Source organism: Aegilops tauschii, chromosome 4 (genome assembly GCF_002575655.3).
Source record: "Aegilops tauschii subsp. strangulata cultivar AL8/78 chromosome 4, Aet v6.0, whole genome shotgun sequence".
Taxonomy (NCBI): Eukaryota; Viridiplantae; Streptophyta; class Magnoliopsida; order Poales; family Poaceae; genus Aegilops; species Aegilops tauschii.
Window position 1 is genome coordinate 439,032,971 of NC_053038.3, and position 16,043 is coordinate 439,049,013.

Genomic DNA, 16,043 nt, shown 5'->3' on the forward strand with positions numbered 1-16,043 from the left:
CTTGCCGGGGCTCCCGAAACACCTTTCGGTCATGCTGGCCATAGTCTGGTACCCCCGGAACACTTCCGGACTCCAATACCCTTCGTCCAATGTATCGGTCTTCACCGCCGGACCATTCCGGAACTCCTCGTGATGTCCAGGATCTCATCCGGGACTCCGAACAACCTTCGGTAACCACATACTATTTACCATAACAACTCTAGCGTCACCGAACCTTAAGTGTGTAGACCCTACGGGTTCGGGAACCATGCAGACATGACCGAGACACCTCTCCGGCCAATAACCAATAGCGGGATCTGGATACCCATATTGGCTCCCACATGTTCCACGATGATCTCATCGGATGAACCACGATGTCGGGGATTCAATCAATCCCGTATACAATTACCTTTGTCAATCGGTATGTTACTTGCCCGAGATTCGATCGTCGGTATCCCAATACCTCGTTCAATCTCATTACCGGCAAGTCACTTTACTCGTTCCGTAATGCATGATCCCGTGACTAACTACTTAGTCACATTGAGCTCATTATGATGATGCATTACCGAGTGGGCCCAGAGATACCTCTCCATCATACGGAGTGACAAATCCCAGTCTCGATTCGTACCAACCCAACAGACACTTTCGGAGATACCTGTAGTGTACCTTTATAGCCACCCAGTTACGTTGTGACGTTTGGTACACCCAAAGCATTCCTACAGTATCCGGGAGTTGCACAATCTCATGGTCTAAGGAAATGATACTTGACATTAGAAAAGCTCTTAGCAAACGAACTACACGATCTTGTGCTATGCTTAGGATTGGGTCTTGTCCATCACATCATTCTCCTAATGATGTGATCCCGTTATCAATGACATCCAATGTCCATGGTCAGGAAACCATAACCATCTATTGATCAACGAGCTAGTCAACTAGAGGCTTACTAGGGACATGTTGTGGTCTATGTACTCACACATGTATTACGGTTTCCAGTTAATACAATTATAGCATGAACAATAGACAATCATCATGAACAAGGAAATACAATAATAACCATTTTATTATTGCCTCTAGGGCATATTTCCAACAAGTCAGGCAATTGGCTCTTTGGTAGAAGGCTTGTGCGAGGACCGCTATGGTGGCGGAGGACTCCCGTGCCAAAGCCCTGAGTGCAGTCGGGCCCAAGCGCCTCATCTACGCTTGGTGGTACATGGACCAGGTGGACGCTTCCAGCGAGGAGAAGTACCTGTTGGCGCCGGATCACCAGACCGATGAGATCGCGCTCGCTCGCCCGCCGGCAAGCCGCCAATCAGCACCTCACGAGTTGTCAGGCCGAGGAAGAGGCTTTGTGTCGCCGGGCTGGGAAACGGCTGCGCAGCAGGGCACTCGTGGCGCGCCGCAAGCGCTCCACCCTGCGTCGTGGCTTTTATTAGGAATAATTTAGTGTCGTAAGGCGATCTCATTAGTTTTTGGATGGAAATGATTAATCCCAAATGTTCGGGAATTATTAGCGTTGTTAATTAAGTATGTAAAAGGAAAAGTTTGGAAACCTTGTGGGTCCTTAAGCATTTGTAAGTACGTGCATATAGCACAAACTTAATTATATATCACAGTACACGTCTCTCTCTATATATGCTTGTAGACTGTACTACTACTATTATGTATACACACACGTGCAAATGCACATTTTAACATTACGATGCGGTTTTTGTAAAAGTAGAAGAACAACACTAGTCAAGCTTGTGAAACCATTCAATGCAAAAGAAATGCAAAAATGCTCGTCTGATTGTTTACTTTAGCTTCCTTCTCTCTGTGGTTATTTCTCTATCGTACTTTGTACGGAGTATCTCACTCGTCGGGAAGGCATGCAAATTCCCAAACCGCTTCGTACACCCTGTGTCGATTTTTTTGCCTAACAAGTTGTGTCGTGCAATTGGAATTCCAACTTGAGTACTACTGCTAGGAGTACTAGGAGTAGTAGCTAGGGATACTAGGAGTAGTAGATAGGGATCGAGTGTGGGAGATGAACCGGAAAAGTAAATGCAGAGAGATGAAATGCAAAAAAGACAGAGGGATGTGATGGTTGCTTGTCCGTTTATTTTACTGGGCCACTTATTACTGGGAGTGGTGGGGTTTTGTGATATGACGGCTTTACTGTCGTGCCACGAGTGGGGTGAGACTCCCGTGCAGCGTCATCCTCTACACTAGTACTACCTTCATCGTGGTTTATTAGTCCCCCATGTAATTTGACTGAAGATTTAACTGACAAAATGTTAGTGCATGTCAACAAAAACTATATCGTTGGATTTGTATTTGAACATAGTTTTCAATGATATAAGTTTTGGTGCATGAGCATTTATCGTACTATATATAATGTTAGTTAAATTTATGGTCATACTATATATAGTAAGGTGCCCGTGCGTTGCACGGAACAGTGAAATACATTGATCGGGGAGTTGTTTATTTTGACAAAGTATGTGGGGGTCATCTCATGTGTAACGACTATCGATAGGTTTCTTCGGATATTATTTCTTCTCTAGAGCTCACAAGCATCCGGGTGAATAGTAAATGTAGGCTAAATAGATAAAAAAAGTATCTTTTGCAAACAAAAGCGTTCAACTGTTCAACCTGCATCCAAAACTTTTGAAGAAATAACACTTACTGTGCTTTGCAAGAAATGATCTTTAAGAATTCTTTTTTGAGTGTCGATTTTGTTTATTTTTTTGGACCACCATGAATGTAAATCAGGATGACTTGGAAGGGGGCAGAGGAGATGTAAGAAATGGTTCATCATAAGTCTTTCACCATTACTGTAGTAAAAATTCACAATTAATCTCATAAATGGCAAGCGAGAACTCTAATGGAGCAAAAGTATACATGGAAAATTCTAGACTAAACCATAAATGGATACACTTTTATTCAAGTGTGATACTCTAATAGAGCAAGATCATGCATGGAAGGTTATATACTATATAAATAAGAAGTGTCCACATGCTTAGACAACGGCTTACATTGAGCGAAGACTAATGATGAACAGTTAACTTGGTAATGCATATGCCCAGGTGAACCTCCTTGGAGTCCCCGTGCATCATCTTGGGGTGAAAATGATACCAGGCCTCTTCCATGTCCACATTGCTGGGAATGGAGCAGCTCGGCACAGTCCCATTCAGCGTGAGGGGATTATTGAGGTCGCCCTCGTAGGCCGGAGGGGTAGTAATAGTGAGCACGCACCAGTACAGCGGGCTCGTGCCAGCGTCAGCGCCGTTGCCCCTAGCGCACACTACAGAGATGGGGCGACGGCCTGTGTGGGCCTTGCCGGTGCCCATTGCCAAGAGGAAGACGTTGTCGTCGTCCTCTGTGGCTAGCAGGCGGCGGTGATCCTCCAGTGACTCCGGCACGGCGAATGGGTAGCACGTCTCGTACTTGATGTTCACCGCGGGCCAGTAGTGATTGCCGGACGGTGCCGTCAGGTGATGCACGAGTCTCGCCGGCGAGCCCTCAAACAGCGGTGTGCACTCATAGCAGTAGCAGGGCGCGCGCGCATCTGGAACTATGCTCCGCCAGCGAATGATGGTCGACATACCTCTCGCAGCCGAAACTCTTGTAGACGCAGGGCACCTTGCAGGCATCGACCAGGCCGTCCATGAAATGGGAGTGGCTGTAGGGGACGTTGCGCCCGCCGCATGGAGCGCAGGAGTAGCACACGGAGCGGTAGATGGTATCCTTACTAGTACTCCCTCCATTTCTTTTACTAGTCTCTACTCTCTACTCTCTATCTCTACTCTCTACTCTACTACTTATATACTCTTACTACTTATCTCCACTCTTACAAAAAAACAGAGTTGGTGATGATGGTGTGCCTGCCATCCTGCAATATAGGTCGTCCGATTTATATCTGACGGATGGGAAGGAAACTACGGCGATTTTGCAAAAAGATACCCACACCCCTCTCCACATTTGCAAATAAGGCCTTCCCTCGTTCATCCTTTTCTCCCACAAGATAAACTACTCATACAAATGCATCTTGATGTTCCATGCAACGCATGGGCATCTTGCTAGTGTGTCTTATAAAAAGCAGAGTTGGTGATGATGGTGTGCCAGCCATCCTACAATATAGGTCGTCCGATTTATATCTGATGGATAGGAAGGAAACTATGGCAATTTTGCAAAAAGATATCCACACCCTTCTCCACATTTGCAAATAAGGCCTTCCCTCGTTCATCCTTTTCTCCCACAAGATAAACTACTCATACAAATGCATCTTGATGTTCCGTGCAACGCATGGGCATCTTGCTAGTTTTTTCTCCACTCTTATAAAAAACAGAGTTGGTGATGATGGTGTGCCTGCCATCCTGCAATATAGGTCGTCTAATTTATATCTGACGGATAGGAAGGAAACTATGGCAATTTTGCAAAAAGATACCCACACCCCTCTCCACATTTGCAAATAAGGCCTTTCCTCGTCTTATAAAAAACCGAGTTGGTGATGATGGTGTGCCATCCATCTTGCAATACAGACCGTCCGATCTATATCTGATGGATAGAAAGCAAACTATGGCAATTTTGCAAAAGGATACCCGCACCTCTCTCGTTCATCCTTATCTCCCACAACTTCATTGTTGAGTAATTAAAAAAGGAAGCCTCTCCTATAAAAAAAAGGAAGCCTCTGGAACAATCTGGCATGGTGGCCGCTGCCGGCGTCATCCATCCCCATGCCTCCGCTAAGTCCGACCACCAATCACCACCGCGCCCCACCCCTCCTCACCTTATCTCTCATCTTTCTCGAGATATCATTTTTTCGATGAAATTCTTGAGATACCATTTTTTGATGAAATTCTCGAGATATCATTAGTTTTTACACATGGGATTACTCCTGCATGGGTCAATCACAACATGTGTTTTGTAAAAAAATGCATGTTGATGTTCCGTGCAATGCACGGGCATCTTGCTAGTTTGCATATAATTCCGAACACCACGTAGACACATTCTCTGACCATTTTACAACTATGTTAGTATCATTGTTAGTGGTCAGGTGGTGCAAGTTCTAGCCCCGGGTGTTTTAACCTTTTTTTAGTAATGATATCCGGCGATTGTTCGCCACAAGCCCGATCCTGGCGAGTCCCACATAATCGTCAGATTTCCATCCGACGGTGGCCTGTTTCTAAGCCATAGTATTTGACAAAACCGCCACCCTTGCACACGTACTATAACTACGTCGCGGGCGTTTGCAACTGCCATGTCTCCCAGCGAACATTTGCCAAGGATTGGAGTTAGCACCGATGCGGTTCGTAGTCGTTCCACGCTCGGGCATTGAAGTTTGTAACTATTTTACAATATAATACTACTCCTTCGGTGCTAGTAGTAGAGCAGAGTCCTACTCCACTATACTACTCGGGCATAGTAGTAGGTATTGTAGTTTATTGTACTAGTATTGTGATCACTCAAGCAAGTTGTCTGGCATCGATATGACCCTACGCTGTTGGGATGTGTCTCGTAAGTCAAGTGGCGTGATGCTGCTACATTGTCATCATCACCTGTCCACTTCCCGCAGCACATATTCGCTTCTCCATCCTCGTCCGCACATAATCGTCCAATCTTCCATCCCCGCTAGGAGCCTCCCCCCTCTTCCCAAACCCAAACACTGACGATGGCAGAACCAAGCAGTGTCCGCCGAAAGAGTGGCTGGAATTCGCTCCCCACAGAGGTAATCAAGCTCATTGTTTCGCGTGTGGACAATCTCAGTACCATGCCGCTCGCCGCGTGCTCATCGGGGTTGTACCGTTTACTCAAAGCCCTCAGGCCGGAGCTTTTTAAGCCAGCTCCCTGCTTGCTGATGCCGCCTGATCTTCAGAAACAGCATGTCACACAGCATAACGATCGTAGGGTGGTGAGTATCAACCCCCTCGACTGCGATCCGATCCCTGTCACCCTCAACTACATTAACGGTATGTACTGGGTCGGCATGAACACGTCTTGGATGGTGCTCGTCGACGGTCGCGGCAGCTGGATGCTCGTGGAGGTCTACACCCGGCAATTGATCCCCCTTCCTTCGATTAACATTGCACTGCTTTGGCACCGCGGCCCAGAATACTCGGAATCTTACAGTAGCCAACATGATACCAAGTTTGATTTGCTCAAGGTTGTAATCTGCCAAGTGCCCACAAGATCTGCGAATTATAAAGACTTCAGGCTAATTGCGTTCTTCAACCGCGGCCTCGCCTATCTGACAGGTCACTGTGGTAAGTGGATAAATCTGCACGTCCATCGCAGGATCATACATCCTCCATGGTTCTCTGATGCCATTGAACACAAGGGCTTCATTTACGCCGTGGAATCCTTTCATGGTTGGACGTATTGCTGGCCTACTCCAATCATCGCTACAAATGGCTGTTATAGTAGTATGTTACTTTCCTATGATATCATGATGGTTTGCTTATATTACTGTCAACATTTACTGAAAAATATTCATGCTCATAACATGTTGTTCTTAAGATTGACTACAGTACGAGCCCTTTTTTATTTGACTCCAACTTGATATGATGTTGTAGGCCGCCTGGTGTCCCTACCCTTCCTAATCCCAAAACATTTCAAAGAAAAGTGGCATGGCAGTTGCAGGTGGTTCCTAGCTCGATCAGACGACGGTGAACGATTGATGATCGTTCGCACATACCGGGCGTGTTGTTTCACGGAATGCAATCACAGTCACTGCAAGGTCTTTGAGCAGGATCCTGGCTTCTCTGGGCCTTCAGGAATTTTTGACTGGATGCCGGTAAGTAGCCTTGGTACACGCTCTCTGTTTCTTGGACTGAATTATCCAATTAACCAGGAGATAACCGATGGCAAGGATCATGATGGCAGCGCGGTTTCATTCATCAGGCAAAACTGTGTGTACACACCGTACCATGCGTCTCTCCATGCACCATACCTTGATATGTGCTATCATGCTCTACAACCCAAAGTAGGAGAGAGGGTCGCAAGTATCAGACTTCGACCTGCTGGCTGGAGTTTCCCCCGTTAGGCACCCATCTGGTTCAAGCCGTCAGCCAATCTCCACAGCTTAATAAATAGTAATGTCTAACTGAGCCACTTAGTTAGATGCGTACACTTGGTATAGTAGGATCTTTATTTAGTTTGATGCATACACTTGTTCTTTTTTGGTAGCCCTTTTGTAATGTTGGCTGATGTTTGGTTTGGAAGAGAGAGTTGCGTCTTTACTCTTCTGGCCTGCTTACTGCTTCTGTTGCACCCCCAGCCCTGGTTGTTGTTGTTGCTGTTTTTAATGTACAATCAGTAATATGTTTCGTCTGTTGGTTGAATATAAATGTGTTGTTAGAATGACAAACACAATGTTTTGGAAGTTGTTGCACTGTCCGATCCTTTGGTGCCCCGTACGTAGCGCATACTATTTTTGGTACGGAACACACTTTCCACTTGTTGATCACATGCAACCCAGTGATGAAGGCCCAATAGAGGAGCCCATAATTAACTAGAAGGGAGGCTCTTACATGAATCCGACCCAGGTACATGCTCATGGTCCCCTAAACATAAATAAATAAATAAATAAATAAAGCTAAATGCTCATGCACCAGTTCTTTAAATTTACGATTTGAAAAGTCAAATTTTAACAGGAGGATATTATTTCCTATGAGAGTGTTGTTACATTTAGTCGATATTACTTTTAGGCAAAGATAGCGACCAGTATTTTTTCTCCCACCATTTTCTTCCTACAACCAGCGGACCCATGCAAATCGTAGTCAATGTCATAAACAGTTCTGGTCCATTATTATTTTTCCATAAGAATGCCCAACCCAGCCCAACACACTGGCGACACCACTTTATCCGAGGGCTTCTGAATGTGCTCGGCTTCACACCTCAAGAAGAAAATTGTCTAAAAAACCTAGAGAAGAAAAGGGTGCTCCGCAGCATTTTACAATAAGTTGTAGCCATATAAAATTAATTCTTATAATCCAGCATAATGAGTTTTTGGGTCTGACCGGTCCAGCCGCCAAAACCAAACCTGCGTCGGCGGGAGCGCCTGTTCCCGCCTTCTACGGCTGGTTGCGCTGCCGTGCATGCATCGCCGCCCTGTCATACCCTGAAATGTTGGCCAGGCCATCCCTTTACTCCCCCCAACATCCAATTCTTCTCCAGCGACGGCAGCCTACCCCGCACCAGAACCAGTGAACCCTCGTACTCCCCTCCGCCTACGGCCATACTGCCGCATGTTCCCCGGCTCATGTTCATTCCCGTCCGAGGCCTCGCCGTCGTCCTCCGCCTTGGTGCGCTCGCAGCGGCGCCGCTGTCCGGCCCTGTAAACATAGTGAATCAGGAGAGGACTGTAGTTGTGAGTATGATAGTATGGACCCACCAGGTCCACTCCCGAACACAAGCAAGCGCCTCTTTACTACACAGATGCACCCCGCGATTTTTTTACTCTAATCCACCCTGTTGATATCTGGGACCCACATCATTGTCAACGTATAGTCAATTTACGACAGAATTGCACAATGCTTTTTTTTGTGGATTTGTTCAAAGGAGCAGGCTATAAACTGGGTTGTGCAGTCTCTGTGGCCTGTCTAACAACATGAGCGGCCCAGCAATTTTTTCTTTGGGAAAATAGGTAGCCCACTATTTCTTTTTGAAGAATACCCAAGCTAGGCCTATTTGTTTTCTCCGACTTACTGGGCTGCAAATCTTTGAAGACGAGGAGAGATGCATTCCGGCCTGGCCAGAGAGTATGGGCAGTAAATCTTAAAGTAATATGACAGTGGTTGCAAATTCCAAAAAAATATAGCAAATGGGCAATTAGTTTCGTTTTTTGTTTTTCTTCTTCACTGATATTTTATATTTCATTGGATTTTAACATAACATAGTATTACTTTATTTTTAAATTATTATTAGTATGGCTACTAATTTCTTGATTAAAAATATTTTGTTCCCCAGCAAAAACATGTGAATTTTTAAAATTTTGCATATTCTTTAGTTCAAAATTTTAACCCTGGTACTGACCAGAAAATGGGCAGCAATTCTAAAAATGGAAAATGGTCTGCAATAAATTCCATATGAGTTAGCAAATGTGGCTGTAAATTATAAAAATAATAGCAAATGGGTTGTACACGCCACAGATTTCGAGGCTAACTTGTTTACGCAAGGCTTTGTCAACTTGTAGTCAACACACGATTCTAGCAGCAGTGATTGTTCACTGTTGGATGTCCATCCAACGGCCGACGTGCTTCTTCAATCTCTGATCTTCCTACTCCAGCCACCTAAACTAGCGCCTGCGGGACTGCCTGCTGCCTCCTCTTGTGGTCGGCTGTGATGCCACGCAGGCTTCACCGGCCCACCCTACTCCCTTTGCTGGCCTGGCCATCCCTCTACCCACCCGCACCTCCTGTTATTCTCCGGTGATGGCAGCCTCACACCGCAGCCAAACCAGTCAACCGTCATACTCCCCTCATCGTGGGCATCCACTGATGTGTCTTCGCCGGCTCCGGGTCGTTCCATTCCTAGGCCTCATCATCGTCCACCGCGTTGGTGCTCTAGGCGCGGCGTGCTCAATGTGGTCAACATTCAACAAACGATAGCCATCGTAATAGGGATGTACGTGGAGAGGCTGACAGTAGAGATCCCCATGGTCCATGGCCGCACGCAAGCAACTGCCTCCTTATTACGCGAAAAAATACGATTCCTCCCACTGACATCTGGGGCGCACCGGTTCGAAGGCTGACCTGTGGGCCTACTAAGTTGACGCGTACGCAGGGCTTTGTCAACTTAGTCAACAAACGATTCTAGCAGCAGTGACCGTTGGATTTTAATCAAACGGTCCTACTGCTTCTTCAACCTGTGATCTTCTTGCACCAGCCGCCCAAACCAGCGCTGGCGGGACCGCCTGCTCCTGCCTCTAGTGGCCGGCTGTGCTACCGCACAGGCCTCACTGCCCCACCCTACTCCCACCGCTAGCCAGGCCTTCCCTCTACTCACCCACACCCCTTGTTATTCTCTGGCGACGGCAGCCTCAAACCACAGCCGAACCAGTCAATCTTCGTACTCCCCTCCGCGTGAGCATTCACTGCTGCGTATTCCCCGGCTCTAGGTTGTTCCCTTCCTAGTTCGCGTTGTCGTCCGCCACCTTGGTGCTCTCGTACTGTACGGCGTCATCAACGCGTTCAATGAACGACAGCCATCAGAAGAGGACTGTAAGTGGAGAGACTGACAGCTGGGTCCATGGCCGCACGCAAGGAAGTGCCTCCTTATTACGCGCAAAATAATGATTCCCCCACCTGACAGCTCGGATCCACCGAAAGGGCCTCTATATTTCGCGAAAAAAAATGTCCCCCTGACAGCTGGGACCCACCGGCTTTATCTTCGCACGGAAAGAACTACCTTCTTACCCCCTGACAGTTGGGACCCACCAGGTTGAAGTGAAGGTAGCGTTATCCGTCTAGCCGCGAATGTGTACGTACATAGCGGTCGATCGGTCTCTATGAAGTGACATACCGTGGCCGAGTAAGGAGCGGCACGTGTGGAAGTAGAGGCGTGGACGTAGCATGTCACGCAGCCCCGTCTATATCGTGTACACATACGTACATCCACACTGCAGGATAGTAAATATGGCTATGTACGCACATACGGGCGGGGTCTCTAACGCGTACAGCAACATCGTCCGGTTCATCGGCAGCCAACCGGCTGGGTCGGAACGGAGGAAACAGCGTCGTGTTCATCGGGAGGCAACCGACATACGTCCTGTTCAACGGGAGCCAACCGACTTGGACGGAACAGCCGAAACAAGGTCTGGCGTACCGCAAAACGGAGGAAACGGACTTGTGTTGGAGCACCTACGGTCGAAACGGGGTGCTGTTGATCGGGAGGGGTCTGGCGTACCGCAAAACGGAGGAAATGGACTTGTGTTGGAGTGCCTACGGTCGAAACAGGGTCCTGTTCATTGGGAGGGGTGTGGCGTACCGCAAAACGGAGGAAACGGACTTGTGTTGGAGCGCCGACGGGCGAAACGGGGTCATGTTCATCGGGAGCGGTGTGGCATGCCGCAAAACGGGACTCCACGGGCTACTGTTCATCCACCATCTACTACCTCGCTCCAACCTCCACCTGCTACTGTTCATCAACCGTCGACTTCCACTGGTGCGCGTCGGTCCTAAACAAACGGTTTTTAACCCCTTTCCGCGACGGCATTTGGAACCGTCGCCAAGTGAGTGTGGGCGATAGGGGGGTCCTTCCCACACGACCCAGAAACCGTCGGGGATATGCCCTCCTGGCACACACGTTCGGCAAAATGAGGTCGTGTGCGACCGGCGAGCGCTCAAATACGGAAATACGTACAGTAGATCTAAAAAATACAATTATACGGCGAAATTTTTTCCGTTCGCAAGTACATCCCACACAGTCAGTCCCCGCTAAACGTTTTCGTTCGTATGTACATCCCACACAGTCGCTCCAAAGAAAACGTTTCCGTTCACAGGTACATCACACACAATTTTTCCCGTTAAATCGTTTGTGATAGCGTTGCCATTGCACACGATATTAATAATTTTATCGTTTGCGTTATTGAATGCATCACACACAGTGCATAGAAGAAACTGTGTGGCAAAGGTTGTCCATCACACACACTTTTTTATGTGATAAACGTTTGCGCAAGGTGGCCTAACGCAAACAGTTTTCAAGAGAAAGTCGTGTGTGCAGTGGAGATTGATCGCACACGTAGTGGATCCTAGAAACGTTTCTGATCTCCATGTATATCGCAGACGTTTCGCTTTCGCAAACCGTGTGCAGTGTAATCCCTATTTAATACATAATTAATCCCTAATTTAAAAGTCACGTGTTTTGAATTTGTAAGTAGGCAATCACTTATTTCATATCCAACCATGTTTATTACAAATATAGGTTCAACCACGAATCCATAATTCAATGCACAGGTACATATACTAAAGAACTACAGAAGCACCAAGTAAAGAATGATGAACCACAGTTGTACTAAAGACTGTAAAGAGAGAGGCGAAAGACATTCTGGTTGCTGGAGAAGGTGAAGCGGAATGCCCATATTGTGCCCTCCTCCATGCGTAAGGTGCGCACGACTCTAGGCCAACCCCTTGTGATGGCTGCCTGTCCATCCTTCACTGTCTTCATTAGGACTTATCGATGCTCATTGTAGTCTGGATGAAATACTTTAACCTTCATTGCGTGTCCACCAATCATGTACTTTCCGAGGTAATCTTGAGTGAACTGCTTGGGGAACCACTGGGAACGAAAAAGATTCAGACATTGTTGTCTAACAACTCATTATGGGCAGTAAAAAGAGAAGGCTGCAGAGTTTGTAGTTACCATCCTACAGCTCACTGTTGTGTTGGATAGAGCATAAACAAATAATTTGCTTGCCACCATTCGTATCTTTTTGCTAATAATCCTTATCAGTTTCCTCACTTGATGCTTGTTCATCAATATCTCATTGTCCCATACGCAAAAAGGGTCGATGCGTGGATCCTTGCCAAGGGCATATGTACCTACAAGCAACAAGTCAATATTAGAAGCTAGCTAATGTCTAGGCCTGGATCTATATGCACTAAATTATGGAACGACGGGGGGAGTACAAGCCAAGGGATGAAGCTAACCTCGGCGGGAAATGGTGGCCACTCCCGTTCTTGTCCTGCATATGTACTGGAAAGGCATGATAAGTACAGCAATCTTAAAATCAAACAAATATAGTAAAGGTAAACAACATCATCTCCAAATGATAGCTTGAATGTGTTGGTTTCAGCATGCTGTTAAAGTAGATATAAAATGGAAGGCAATGTTACCGACAGCAGGCTTAACAACCATCAAATATTGCAATTCAAACTGGTATTGTTGAAAATGAATAGAACGTAGGTAATGCTTAAACATCACACTGGATAAATGTGTAAAACTGAAATAAAGGGCATGTGTTAACTACACCAGGAATAACTGGAACCAAATATAGTCGTTCAAACTGGTATTGATGTAGTCGAGCGGCACAGTTTCGACTTGCACATAATGAACCACACATTGTGAATGACCGAAGTAAACAAGGCATAAATGACCAGTATAACAACCAAATATACCATTGAAAACTGGACAGAGTCTCACTGCAACCAACCTAACAAGCAAATACAGATAAACAGGGCATATGCTTGAAAATTGGACAAATGCTCACTGCAACCAACCTAACAAGCAGATAAAGATAAACAAGGCATCTGCTTGATAACTAGAGAAATGCTAAAAAAGCAACCTAACAACCAAATACAGATAAACAAGGCATCTGCTTGATAACTGGACAAATGCTAAAAAGAAAAGCAACCTAACAACCAAATACAAATAAACAAGGCATCTGCTTGATAACTCGACAAATACTCACTGCAACCAAACTAAGAACCAAATACAGATAAACAAGGCATCTGCTCGATAACTGAAAAAATGCTCACTCCAACCAACCTAACAACCAAATACAGATAAACAAGGCATCTACTCACTATAAACAACCAAATATAGCCATTCGTGAAACTAAAGTGGACAATTCATACTTAAACATCACATAGACCTATTGAACAATACATTTTTGCATAACTGAAATAATTAAACACGGCACAGTTAAAGCACCGCACGGCAAATGCTACTACAACAAAGGGTATGGGTTGGCAAGCTAGAAAAGGTAAGATTTGCTGATAGAATGTTGCCTCACATTTCATGGATGGGATCCTTCCAGTTGGAAGAGCACAGACCCATGGTGCACTCTCTGATGTCACAGATGGGCTGTTTCACCTTGGAAGAACCTTCGTGGGTGCCCTCCTCGTGGTCATGGTCGTGGTCGATAAGATCTGACTTGGCAATTGAGGATCCCAAGCCGCCGCCGTAGAACGTGTCCTTCAGAAGTGACAAAATGGGCTCGATGGCGTATAAAGCTCGCAAATCCTTGATCGCTTGGCGGAGGAGATCAGCAGCTGGGCCGTCGAAGAGATCGATGGCGGTTGAACCAGAGGGGTTGGGGATGGACCACTTAACCTGTGACATGGCCCGTGTGAAGCCGTCGGTGTGGACGAGCTTGATGTCGTAGCCAGCTTTCCCGAGATACAGTAATACGCTAGCCCGCTGACATGAAGCCTTCGACATGGCAACATAGTCAACGTCTTTGCCGGCTTCCGCGGCGGCGTGTTACTCCGGGATCGACAGGTCGGGGCGAATGGCGGCCACCTCGCCAACGTCCGCCAGAGAGGCCATGATTAAACCTCTTCTTGGCCGAACGCTCGTCGGGCTCCCCGGGATACGTGGTCGAGCTTAGGCTGCGACATTCTGGAGCAGGGGATGTGGATCTGGCGGGGAGGGACACCGCAGGCCTCATCTAAAAACTCAGGGGAGTGGGGCTACGGTATGGGAATCGCTGGATAACGTGAACTTTATTATCTAAGCTAGGAGGAACGGGCAGACCGGCAGGGTTGGCGGCGGCGGCCGCGAGCTAGGGTTCGAAGGGGGGTGGGGGCGGGTGGGGGACTGTGGAGGGGGGTGTTTGAGGATACGCCGCGGCTACTAATTTTTTTACTAATGGTGGGTGGAGATGGTGGTGGACGAGGGAGGGCAGCGGTTCAAATGCCTCGGCTACTGCAATTTTACTATAAGGTCGCTGCTGGAGGAGTGTGGGCGACGGTTGAAGTACGAGGCTACTAAAATTTGGGTAAAGGAATTGATGCGGGGCGGGAGTGCCCAAGATCGCGCACGGTCCAATAACTCAAGGCGGGTAAAGGAATTGATGCGGGGCGGCGGCCGCGAGCTAGGGTTCGAAGGGGGGTGGGGGCGCGTGTATGATAATAAGGAAAAGTGGCGTGGATCCGCCGATTTTTGCAACGCTCAAGGCGGGTAGTTTGTTTTTTATATTTCTAGCTAGCTCGTCTATCGCACACGATTCATCCTAATTTCCAAATAAACTTACCCGCCTTTAGCTTCCACACAGGTGGTGGTTTTACATCGCACTTGCATCGCACACGATTAAGCCAGTACCTCCACCCTTTGCTCATGCTTGCACGGTCGTGGTGATTTCAGCGCACTTGCATCGCAAACGGTTGAGCCAGTACCTCCACCCTTTGCTCGCGCTTGCACGGTCGTGGTGATTTCAGCGCACTTGCATCGCACACGGTTGAGCCAGTACCTCCACCTTAATTTGCTCGTGCTTGCGCGGTCGTGGTGATTCACATTGCACTTGTATCGCACACGGTTAAGATATTATACCCCGTGTCCGTTGAGGGTCATCAGAGTCTTTGCAGCAAAAAAATAACGTTAGGGAGGGTCAAAAGACAGTCACACCAGCATGTGGCCCAAATATATATGAGTGAAAAGGGTGGTATGTGATGTTCAAAATTCCAATCCACAACTTTGACCCTGTGGGCCCATGGTTGGGCGCGTCATTGAAGATCGATGAGAGGGCCAGAAGTCAAGAACCACCTAGAAGTGGCCAAATATATGTACGAATATTGGGGATGTTTAAAACTTTAAATACACAATGCATAACTTTGGTGGCACCCACCTCGCAAACCCGAAAGCACCCTAACAACCACCTAGCTAGGATATATATAATGACATAATGTCGTACCTAGCTAGGATGCTGGGCCCACCACCTCACACTTCGTGTCAGCGGGGCGGATGCACGTAATGATCGATACTTTGGTCATACATGCATGTCACCATGACCTACCGTAAGACGGACCAATGAATCTTTCGTTTGGTCAAATGACAGTTGTTGTTGTCGATAAACTGCTTGGGCCAATAGATTGAACCATCATAAACATCGCACGAGAGGGACCACAAAACTAGCACCTCGTGCATGCGGCCCAAAATGATGTACGTTGGGAAGGGGTGATGTGTGTTTTCAATATAGAATAATGTACAATTTAGATGTGGTGCCTACCTCTCGATACAGACAACAACCATGAAGGCAAGGTAGTTAAGGACGAGATACGTACGCAGGGTTTGATGTAGGTCGAACCCAGCAATCCGAGCATCTGGGAGGGGATCCTGACAATGCATGAGCTCGATCTTTGGTTGACCGA

At 47.1% G+C, this 16,043-nt stretch overlaps 1 protein-coding gene across 1 annotated transcript; it reads right to left on the reverse strand.

Moving 5' to 3' along the window:
* Positions 1-2,515: 2,515 nt before the first annotated feature.
* Positions 2,516-3,560, reverse strand: LOC141021943 (uncharacterized). The gene is made up of 2 exons (XM_073497803.1): positions 3,048-3,560; positions 2,516-2,554 (listed from the first exon to the last, which is right to left on the reverse strand). Exons 1-2 carry the CDS (start codon positions 3,558-3,560, stop codon positions 2,516-2,518), a joined length of 552 nt encoding a protein of 183 aa, XP_073353904.1.
* Between the last annotated feature and the right edge of the window lie 12,483 nt (positions 3,561-16,043).